This window comes from Acanthopagrus latus, chromosome 12, assembly GCF_904848185.1.
Source record: "Acanthopagrus latus isolate v.2019 chromosome 12, fAcaLat1.1, whole genome shotgun sequence".
Classification (NCBI taxonomy): domain Eukaryota; kingdom Metazoa; phylum Chordata; class Actinopteri; order Spariformes; family Sparidae; genus Acanthopagrus; species Acanthopagrus latus.
Window position 1 is genome coordinate 13,534,838 of NC_051050.1, and position 11,100 is coordinate 13,545,937.

The 11,100-nt window shown below is 43.3% G+C and overlaps 1 protein-coding gene across 1 annotated transcript; it reads right to left on the bottom strand.

The window, feature by feature from the left end:
- Positions 1–2,028: 2,028 nt before the first annotated feature.
- On the bottom strand, positions 2,029–10,474 carry tbc1d10ab (TBC1 domain family, member 10Ab). Its single transcript, XM_037117741.1, has 9 exons — positions 10,305–10,474; positions 8,762–8,861; positions 8,451–8,558; positions 8,257–8,363; positions 8,030–8,144; positions 7,725–7,790; positions 5,992–6,181; positions 4,863–5,017; positions 2,029–4,661 (listed from the first exon to the last, which is right to left on the bottom strand). The coding sequence occupies exons 1-9, from the start codon at positions 10,472–10,474 to the stop codon at positions 4,254–4,256; spliced, it is 1,419 nt and encodes a 472-aa protein (XP_036973636.1). The 3' UTR covers positions 2,029–4,253.
- Positions 10,475–11,100: the final 626 nt, after the last annotated feature.

Sequence of the window (11,100 nt, forward strand, 5' to 3'; positions counted from 1 at the left end):
GAAAGTCTCAGAAGCTAAAGCATCTTCAGACGTTGCCGTGGGACCACTTGTGTTTATTTGATTGTCATTAATAGATCGTAGTCCTGGTGAGATGAGAGGACATGTTGGGAGAGAGAGATGTAACAGAGGTCAGATTTAAATCAGGGACATTGTGGTTCAGCGTCAATTGGCTTTTGCTGCAACACAACGCAACGTCAGCAGGCGACAGAAGGTAATCGGCTAATCACGTGTGCATCGACGCTTTGAGGATAAAATTACTGCCGCCGTGATGACTTGCAATAAACTGCTGTGTAGTGTTTCTGCGCCTGATGATTCTTTAAGCTCTTGGATGTTGTGTCGTACTCAAACTGGACCTCCTGGATCTTGTTTCATCTTCTCACCGCTACGTGTAGCAACATGTCCACACCAACATAGCTTCTGTGTGGTTTGTTTGTTTTTTTTTTTCAACAGATCTATTTACAGTCTGAATGTGGTTTCAGCTGCAACATGGATTGGGCAAAATGGTCTCTCCAAGTTGTGAGAAAAAGGGGAAAACCTGGATATCATGAATTTGATTATACTAATGTTTATGAGTCATGTGGCGACTTGGTGTATCATGACAGCACTTTTGATGGTACACATAGAAGAAGTGCTAAGCCGGCGTGTAACAGGGTGTTCTGTGACGTTCTGTGTACATACAACACATCCTTAGCAACAAGCTATCGCTACTACGAAAGCTGCAAATCCTCCTCAGCTCTTTTCTGAGAGTGCGGTTATGGGGGCACGTCTGGGTCACGTCTCTATAAAGCCGGTCTCCCATTACACCCTCTCTGGTCTAAGCCGGGGTCTAGCGAATGTCAGTGGGCACCAGCAGGTTGGGGGTGTGGCTGGGTGGTGGTGGTGGTGAGGGGGGAGGGGTTGAGGTGAGGGGTGGGGTTGAGGTTAGAAGGGGCGGACAAGCTAGCATTGTTTACAGATAGCTAGAGACACAAAAGAGACGATGAGAGGAGGCAGAAATAGAGAAAATGCACTAATGACAGGCATCCTCAGACAAAGTCTTTCACAGAATCCAAAAAAAAAAAAAGGCATTGTGATGGCCGCGAGGGAGACTCAGGAATGTGACATGGATGAGGATGGTGAAGGCTCTCAAACATCTCATCTGATTAGTGGGTGTGATGACAAATGAAATCCTGTATTCTCACAAAGACAGAAAATGAGCCGAAGCACGGGGACGTGAGTGGAAGACAATGAGCATGCAGCTGAAAATAGTCGTGCAATCATATGCGAAGGGACCCGTCTGGTATTTAAATGAATTAAAAGCGTCTAGGTAAATTAAAATGTAGAGGCGAGCGCTCTCGGCTGTCATGTTCTTGGACTGCGGCTGAACCTTGTCGAGGCAGAAGAAGACGAGTACGAAGAAGAAGAAGACTCCTTTGAGAGACCAAAGGCAAATGGTTGGGTGAGGCGCTTTGGACGGTGCTGTGGGAATTCGCCCTATTTGAGATGCAAATGCCTCAAAGAGCTGAAAGAGCCGGAGAAACAGGTGTCTGAGGAAGTGTGCTGCTGTGTGGGTGAGCGAGGGGCGGGTGAGAGGGCGCTGAATGATAACACAGGGGGTATTGAAATCCAGTGTGTTCACTCACATCCAGTCTGTGTGGCTTTTCTTCTCTTGTCTTGTTGTATTTGTCTAACATTAAAGGGGCACTATGTAGTTTGGGAAAATAGATGCAGAAACTTCGGGGAGGTAATAGTTACAATAGAAACAAGGTAATAATTCAAACTCGAAAATATTTATTACTGCCATAATTTAGAAAATAAGCCTTCCTCAGAGGGAAACAAGGTCCCACAGAGCAGCTAGAAAGGTGGCAGGGTCCGCCAAATATAAACAAAGCTCCTGTCCTTTAAAGTCTGTTTATTCCATAATGAAAATGAAGAGATTGAAAACATGTTTCTCTTCCGATCTCAGTTACTTTACTACTAAAACTACATACTGCACCTTTAAATGTGGGCAAAACAAGGAGATTTGGGGTGTAAAATAAGAAAAATATGACAGATCTGCAAAAGTTTTTATTGATTTAAATGTAATTCGGTATAAAGCAGCTTATGGATTTGAGAAGTTGATTTCAAATAAAATGAGCACATAGAAATAAAGTCCTACATATTGACAGAAACAGCAGGTTGCAGATTTACAAGCCCCAGGCTCAATCAGTGATCTCTTTAATCATAACAGTTCCAATGATTCTTATTAAGGAGCACTGTCCAAATGGAATGTACTTAAAAAATACATCCTTTCAGGTCAACATTACATTTCAGATGCCTCATGTATCCTTCAGAACGACTGAGCAACTAGTCATTCGGTCCCTGGTTGAAGCTCAGTGGCTCCATCTACATGAAAGCATGAAAGCTCAACCAATACATTTCACGGTGGTTAAACGTGATCTGTGGTCTGACTACAGAAAATGTTTAAAATCTAATAATAAACAGGCAGGTAAACAGTGCCTCCTAATACACAGAAAACTATAAACCCGTAGCACATTTTTAAAAATGAATATCTCCACAGTGTTTAAAATCAACACATACCCACTACCATTTTCCATTTTTAAGAAAACCTTTGACAGCATATAATCTGATGTAGAGTCACACATGTAAGAGCTGGTAGAGGAGTGTCCAGGGCTTTCAGTGTTAGATGTTAAGAATTCCTTATTTCTTCATTGAAAACATCTCAGATAAAAACAAGTATCAACAAATACAGTTTGGTCATTATCAAAGATTTGTGGCTTCCTTGACCTTTTATATTTTTCCAAAATCTTTTTGCATGAGAAAGAAAATCCTGTAGGGTCATATGCTTCAAAGAGACTCACTGTTTCAGTTCATTTTGAGCTAAACATGCCCTTAGAAAAGAACAGCTGAAGATGCTATTGGTACATTACTTGGACCCCATGATTCTTTTATAGTTTTGACTTTTAAAGCTTAATCAGAGCAGTTTTCAGAAGAAAAACCCTGGTTCTCATTTCATCGCATTTCAGCTTGGTTTCTTAATAAAAAAAAAAAAGAAAATCAAAAACTGGGAATAAAAACTTGTTGAGTGTTTAGATTCTGTGTGTTGCAGACAAAAAAAATCTCCCAATGGTTTGCATTTTATCGTAAAATTAGATATCTTTAAGTTTAGGCCCCACAAGCCTTCAAGCATGATTGTAAAGACATAAACAGAATAAAACAATTTCATATTAGCTTCCTTCAAAATGGCATTTTTACCATATCTCATTCATGACATAAATATAAACGTAATGCTCTCCCAAACGGACAATCACTTCATCACAATATGACTGTATAAACTTGCTTGGATGACATATACATTAACTACATGCATTAAAAATCTTTGGCTTAGTGGCACAAAATTTCCCTGCACACCGTTTTCCTTCATCTTAGAGTCACAAAGCTTGTGTCAGTTTTACTGCTGGCCACTGCTGTGGCTTAGAGATGATCTCAGGACGCCCTCAAGTGTTCAACATGAGCATAGACAAGCTAATAGATGCAGCATAACTGCCACAAGACTGCGTTTAAAAGACACACTGATAGACCACGTGCCTGCATATTAGTACTAGTGACGTAGTCTAGAAAAGCAGTATAACCGCGAATCTCTGTGTTGGCAATGTAGTGACTAATGCAGGCAAAGAGGAAGACTATAAAGGCAAAAGTGCTTGAGATGACCTCATCAATTCAGACTTCATTTATAGCTGAGGAAAAGAAAGCTGAGCACTGCGTTTAGGAGGTAAATATCAACAGTAGCTGTTCCCGACATGTTCAGTCATGAGGTGAACAATGTCGCCATCTGGTGTTGCTCCCAGGAAATTACACATTTCCATTATATTTGAAACAGTCACTAAACCATTATGTGAGACTTCCACGACTGTACTACTTCATTAAAGCCGCAGTTAACAACAACAACAACCTGTGTAAATTATATGACACTGAAAATGTGTTGAGTATAACGGCGAATGCTTGGTAGTCACAGGCATTTCTTGTGCCAGGTTTGACGATGTGATTACCTTTACAAATGTTTGAGATGAGTTTTAAATCCCATTACTTTTCCTGGATTGTCTTGATTGTAAAACTTTTTACCTAATGTCACAGTTATGACAATATAGTTAGCTCTTTATCACAGAAAGGGCTGTCATGTCACTGACAGTCGTGACATGTGAGGCTGAAGACTGTGATGAGTGTCACAGCAGAATTTTAATGATTTATGTGTGTAAACTGTGACACTCGCCCTGCTACAGGTAAGTGTCATGCTCTGCACTGCTCAGACTCTCTTTGGACCCCTGTATGGTCATGTGTTTGAGGAGAGGTGAGGGGTCACTTGGTGAAAGGTAAGGATTGTTAACAGTCTCCTGTGGCGGAAGGATCGTTTCCGTCTGTTTTCCCTCTTGAGTCATTCTACTTTGCTTGCCGCTGTCTGCGCTCACCCCATCTGTCTTGGGTGCCAGAGGAGACTCTACGATGATCGTAGGCCTCTGTCTCAGGTCCTGACGGCTCGGTGGATCGGCGGCCATGATGGCCTTGGCGCCGTGCATCCTGGGAGGGGACTTGCAATGTAGATCTCCGTGAGACTCCTTCCAGCGCCGCAGCTGAGCATTGTGCTCCTTCTCAATGTCTTTCTCAGACACCACTAACTCAATAACCTTAAACACAAGGGGAGAAGGAGTGTGAATCATGAGTCAGTGAGCAATGTTCCAGCACATTACAGGTTAAGTCCATCACTGTTACCAGAGGAGGGCAAAGTCGAAGAAAGGGGAAGATAGCTGAGTGTGCAATAGGTGCCAGGTCAAAACAATAAAGTGGATTACACAGACTACATCCTTGTGACAGAAGTGTAAGTGTACCTCATGCACCAGGAAACTTTCTTGAATGTACTGTGGCTGTATTGCTCGGAGCAGCTCCATCGTTTCATAGAGGCCTTGACAAGCCTTCAGTTTCTCTTGAGATCCGAGCGTGCACTTCAGGAGAACCAGGCCAACTCTGAAGAGGATCTTCACTCCTGAGAACAGCATCACATCACATTTATCAAGCGTCTGCACTTCGTTTGAATAGACATTTCTTTGGAAATGTAGGACTTTTACTCCACTACATTTGAAAAACAAATATTGGGCTTTCGTCTCCACTCCTTTTCTCTGTAGGTGCATGTTACCCCTTGCCTTGAAGCATAGTTGGAAGTCAGCAAATTATTATTTTTTTCTTCTCTAAAATGCAACAGGCCATGTGCAGTTTTCATCACAGGAGCAAGTCATCCAAGCCATATTGAGATCAGGCCCTAGTTAGCTAGCCAAAATACTAGAGTTAATAAAACTGACTCAAGTGCTTTCAGATGTTTATGTTTTGATCTTGGAAAATAAAAAGAGTATCGTACATGTCAATGTGCTGTCGTTGAAAGAAAATGTGACTACATTTCACTTGTACTGTAATATTTGACTGGGAGTATATGCATGCACCATATGTCTTCACTTATATTTTACAGACAGACAGAAAAGTGGCTATTAGATTCATAACTCTGGTGTTGCAACATAGATTGGGATCAACAACCTGGCAGTGAGGTGAACTATTTTATATAGATTCTCACATTCATTCAGGGTTCATTTATTCAACACTCGCCTTCTTACTTTAAGGGTGATTGTGCTCTGGTGTTTTACAAGTAAAATTAAACAGGAGGATGATAAGGTCCTGCCCGGGGGAAGATTAAACACTGCTATGTACTCCCATGCTTAAATAAATATGTGATCATGTTGTCTTTTATGCCAGCTATTGTGTATTACCTCTGGTGTTCTACAGATAAAACAAGTGAGCAATGCAGACTCTTAATTTAAACAACAAAGACAGCAGGATTCTAAAGAACTAAAGGATTCACTTGATGTAAACACAAGCTGTGTTTGCTCAGTGTGCACTCAGTCACACAGTCATCCATTCACCGTGCTTTCTCATTTGTTATACAATAAATACATCAGTGTAGTATCTCACCCTCACAAAGGAACATGTCCCAGACACGCAGCACCGATGCCCACGGCAGAGTCCGAGAGAAGGCACACATGAACCACTCGGTCATGTACAGGATGGGCTCCAGCTTGTGCTTCTTCAGGTGCCGGTGGGCCACTGGAGACACCCGCCGCAGCAGAGCGTACAGGATCTCCCCGTCCAGCTGGATCGCCTCCTGTGGAGACAACAAGGACCGTCAGTCAGGGGAGAGAGAGACAGAACAGACACCTTTCTCTTTGTTTAATCTGATTAAGTCGTCCTCGTAGCCTGGTCACCACCTTGTGTTATTAGGTTGTTGGCATATCAGTGTTAAACTAGAGACACACTGGCCTGAGAAATCTACCACCACCAGCCACATATTACGTGTAATCTGTAAACTGTGGTGAAGTGACCATTTGTTTTATGAGACCTACTTATGGTGGCCTACAGTATAAATAAACACACAGATGCAGTCCTATGATGTGGCAGAAATGCAGACTTCAACAACAGTCCTCTTGCTTCAATATCTTGGGTTTATTTTTTTCATCTAACAGATTAATTTCAGGAATACACAGTACCTACGGTTCTGATGGGTAATAATTGACATGCCAAGCACTGAATAGCCTGGCTCTCAGTCTCCGCTCTAATTCATCCCAAAGGTGTTCTATCGGGTTCAGGTCAGGACTCTGTGCAGGCCAGTCAAGTTCATCCACACCAGACTCTGTCATCCACGTCTTTATGGACCTTGCTTTGTGCACTGGTGCACAGTCATGTTGGAAGAGGAAGGGGCCCGCTCCAAACTGTTCCCACAAGGTTGGGAGCATGGAATTGTCCAAAATGTTTTGGTATCCTGAAGCATTCAATGTTCCTTTCACTGGAACTAAGGGGCCAAGCCCAGCTCCTGAAAAACAACCCCATACCATAATTCCTCCTCCACCAAATTTCACAGTTGGCACAATGCAATCTGAAATGTACCGTTCTCCTGGCAACCTCCAAACCCAGACTCGTCCATCAGATTGCCAGATGGAAAAGCGTGATTCATCACTCCAGAGAACGCGTCTCCACTGCTCTAGAGGCCAGTGACGGCGTGCTTTACACCATTGCATCCGACGCCTTGCATTGCACTTGGTGATGTGTGGCTTGGCTGCAGCTGCTCGGCCATGGAAACCCATTCCATGAAGCTCTCTGCGTACTGTACTTGGGCTAATCTGAAGGTCACATGAAGTTTGTAGCTCTCTAGCAATTGACTGTGCAGAAAGTCGGCGACCTCTTTGCACTATGCGCTTCAGCATCCGCTGACCCCTCTCCGTCACTTTACGTAGCCTACCACTTCGTGGCTGAGTTGCTGTTGTTCCCAAACGCTTCCATTTTGTTATAATAGAGCTGACAGTTGACTGTGGAATATTTAGGAGCGAGGAAATTTCACGACTGGATTTGTTGCACAAGTGGCATCCTATGACAGTTCCACGCTGGAATTCACTGAGCTCCTGAGAGCGGCCCATTCTTTCACAAATGTCTTGTTTCACAGTCTGCATGCCTGAGTGCTTGAATTTATACACCTGGGGCCAGGCCAAGTGATTAGAACACCTGATTCTGATCATTTGAATGGGTGAGCGAATACTTTTGGTAATATAGTGTATCATCCTGTGACAGTGTGCTTGGACGTTCTTTAACTTTTCTTATGGTGTCAAAGTCTCCTCTGAAAAATGTTGTGACGGTGTGTCTGTGTGGACCCTTACCAGCCCTGTACTGTAGTACCCAGGAAGGTACTTCTCACAAATCTGGACAAGAACCCAGAATGCATCCTACGACAAAAGAAGAGAAACAAGGGTAGACAATTAATTCAAATCTCTATAAACATTGAACTACTTCGACACAGAAATTATACTCCTGTGAATAACATGTATCAATTACAAAGTGAATTCTTTCACACCCTTTGCCCCGTTTTTTTCTTAACCCCATCAGTGACATCAGTGAGTATAACCTATTCATTTCTAATAGAGAAAACATCTCTGGAAAGGTTGAATCATGAGTGTTTGCTCACCTCTGCTGGCATATGCATCAGGAGTACAGCAGCGATTGGAGCCTGAGCCTGACAATAACCCTCTTCCGGACGATGCAGAGTGTAAGCCTTGAGCACGCGGAACAGGTCCTGCTGCCTGAAGGTATGAACATACAGTATATAAATGACGCATATTCAAAAAATGAAAAATTCAGCCACATTGACACACTGATGGGCATCACGATAAGCATTCAGAAGACAGTGATTACCCGTGACCTCCTCTTGCTGCGAACATTTCATGGAAGGGGAACTGTCGATGGAGGTCCCTCTCAATAATATCTACCCACTTAGGATCTCCTGGCTGGTTGTCCAACTCCTAAAAAGCACAACAACATTTTGTCAGCTTTCACAAAATTATGTTTTTGGACCATTTCACACCAGGGGTCACAAAAACAGGACTGACCAGGAATTTGCCCTGATTTTGCTCCCTCCTCACTTTGCCCCCAGTGAGGAAGAGCCAGGCCCGGCCACGCAGGGATGGAGGGATCCCCTTCTGACAACGTTCTTTCACCTGTTATTCAACACATGCACAATTAACTGGAGTTAAAAGAAAAAATGAAGAACAATGTATAATGATGGAAGGAATCCAAGTTCTAGAGCTCAGGTTTTTTAAAATCAACTGAAGTCTATTCATGCTCCAAAACTTCCCAGTACACATTGGAAATACAACAACGAGGGAAAGAAATGAAGTCCGATCTAATTCATACAGCAGACCTTCTTGTGTTTTTTGGCCATCCACTTGTCCCAGCTGTTGAGCATCTCCAGCCATTTTGCCTCCCGCTCCCTCAGCACCTGGATGGGGACTTCTTCAGCACTGTGGAGATAGGAGACAAATGTCACTGATAACGCGATCACATTATTTTCATGCAGACTGACAATGGCTGCACTGTATTGCCTCACTTCCCTAACTTATGACAGACGGATCCTGCCATCAGAGGGGGGCGGGACAGTGGCCCATCTCTTCCTTGTCCACACAGGAAATCTAACCTCAGACAAAACAGTGAAACACTTGCCAGCGGCAGTGTACAAGGAAAACAGGAAGCTGTGGGAGAACTTTTCCCTTGCTCAGTTCCCCATGACCGCTTACACAAAACTTCCACCGTTATCTCAATTCACTACAGTCGGACTGAAGATCAGAGATGTCATGTTACACACACTTTCCTGTCCTGATCCGCCAAACAAATGCCCTCTTCTTGGCAAGCAAATTTAAAGAGTTGACTGGGCGTTGCTTTTGCATACAGCATCTTAACAACTCAACCACTAAACGTCTGGCAGATGATGGGACCAAGATGCCTGGTTAGCTCATTATTTCCAGTGTCACTTTTCCAAGTCGTGACAAACGTACAGTACAATTTTCAAGGCAAGGTTCAAATTAGCATTAGGTAGACTGACAGAAATAGAACACAAACTGGGTTGTGATGCAGGTTCACGTGACAAAAATGGGCCACAACAAAAAAGGCTCAGTCCAGCCAGAAGTTTTGGGACATAAGAACTCTGATTCCCAGAGGAACTGATGGTTTTAAAGGTCAGAGATTTGAGAACACTGTGTTGCTTTGCTGGTGTATTTGATAACAGCATTGTCCCAGACTAATAGCTAGTTTTGGGTAGACCCAAGCTGTCATTTTCTTTAGTCAGTGGCCCAACATGAATATTAGGCGTCCAGCCTAACATTTGTGAAAGTGGTATTACTCAGGAGATATTACAGCCCATGTATTTTAGATGAGTTAGAGGTACATACAAATAGAGAATATGTTTTAGTGTACGCTGGTACATAATGCAGGGTTTTTTTCTACCCTGATGTCACTGTAAACAAACACTGTGATTGGGTCTGTTGGCATCCAAACTATTTGTGATGTCACATATCATGCTCAGCGTCCCCTTCTTTAAAATCTGATTTCCGGTGAGCACAGAGAAATATTGAAACTGAACGAATGTAGTGTCAAACTGTGTACACACATTGTTTTACACAGAGAAGAGGACGATTAACAATACTGTGAGGGGAGTGGGACTTTAATGAGCCAGCTATTACTATTTACAGTCTGGAATTTTCTATCCTTTGTTTCTTTTTCTTCCACACAGCAAGTATCCATGTCTTCCTTCATCGTACAAACACATTATCTATGGACCTTATTGTGTGCGTATGTGTAGAAGAGAGGCAGGGGTTGAGAGAACATCTTCTTTTTTTAACTTAAAACTCTGAGGCAGTCATGTGAAACACTTCTGCCTATTTTATCGAGCATGATGAAGTTCCACTTACTTCTCCCCGGAGTGCTGCTGTGCTCCACCTGAGAATCCGTACTTGTCCACCTCTGTCTGCCCGACGACAACATTGCCGTTTGCCTCTGGGTCGGACCCTTTCCCATTATCTGTCAGCTTCTCCGCGGTGCCCCGCATGTGAAGCCCATTGCCCTGCTCAGTTTTTGCCATTTAATCAACATTTATATTAGCAGAAGCCGCCGGCCGGTCACATCACTCACCCTGACGACAAATCATGAAGGCTTAGCTAACAACACCTCAAAGCTCCCCATGAAGACGCCCGCTGGCTAAGCTAACCAACTGTCACAGCTAGCTCCGGTTGCTAGGAAGATTTACTTCTCCTACTTAACGTTGGAGAATTTGTTTCATGATAAACCTGTTTACGTTGGTCGCTCGTTTAACGCTCTGGTCACTCAAAAATCAAACTATTAACGAGCAAACGCAGCTAGCTCGTATCACCTGAAGCTATCATGCTAGCATCACACAACTGTCAGCTGACACGCACCTACCGTCGTTAGCCTGAATCTGTGCTGTCAGCAGGAATGTAGGCTAACTGGTGGCTACAAGGAAGAGAGGCTGTGGAGCAGATAAGTAAACACAACATCCCTGGCATCCTGTGCCTCTCTACTGCCATCTACTGCTGACAGCCACATATTCAAGTACAGTTTTCTATCTGATATTTTACAGGTTTTAGTGTTCTTATTTAAACACACTTTTTATAGAGTTTGTGTGCTCAGACACCGCTGGAATGTTTCCTACAGCAATAGAACCTGGATAACTGTGGATGCAGCGATAGA

Bases quoted from the DNA above. Each gene is read 5' to 3' on its own strand.
- tbc1d10ab (XM_037117741.1), bottom strand. From the start codon at position 10,474: ATGGCAAAAACTGAGCAGGGCAATGGGCTTCACATGCGGGGCACCGCG. The intron at 8,559-8,761 runs GTCTGCTGTATG...GTTGAATAACAG, and splicing joins TGGCCAAAAAACACAAGAAG to GTGAAAGAACGTTGTCAGAA. The intron at 4,662-4,862 runs GTACACTTACAC...CTTGTGTTTAAG, and splicing joins AAAGTTTCCTGGTGCATGAG to GTTATTGAGTTAGTGGTGTC.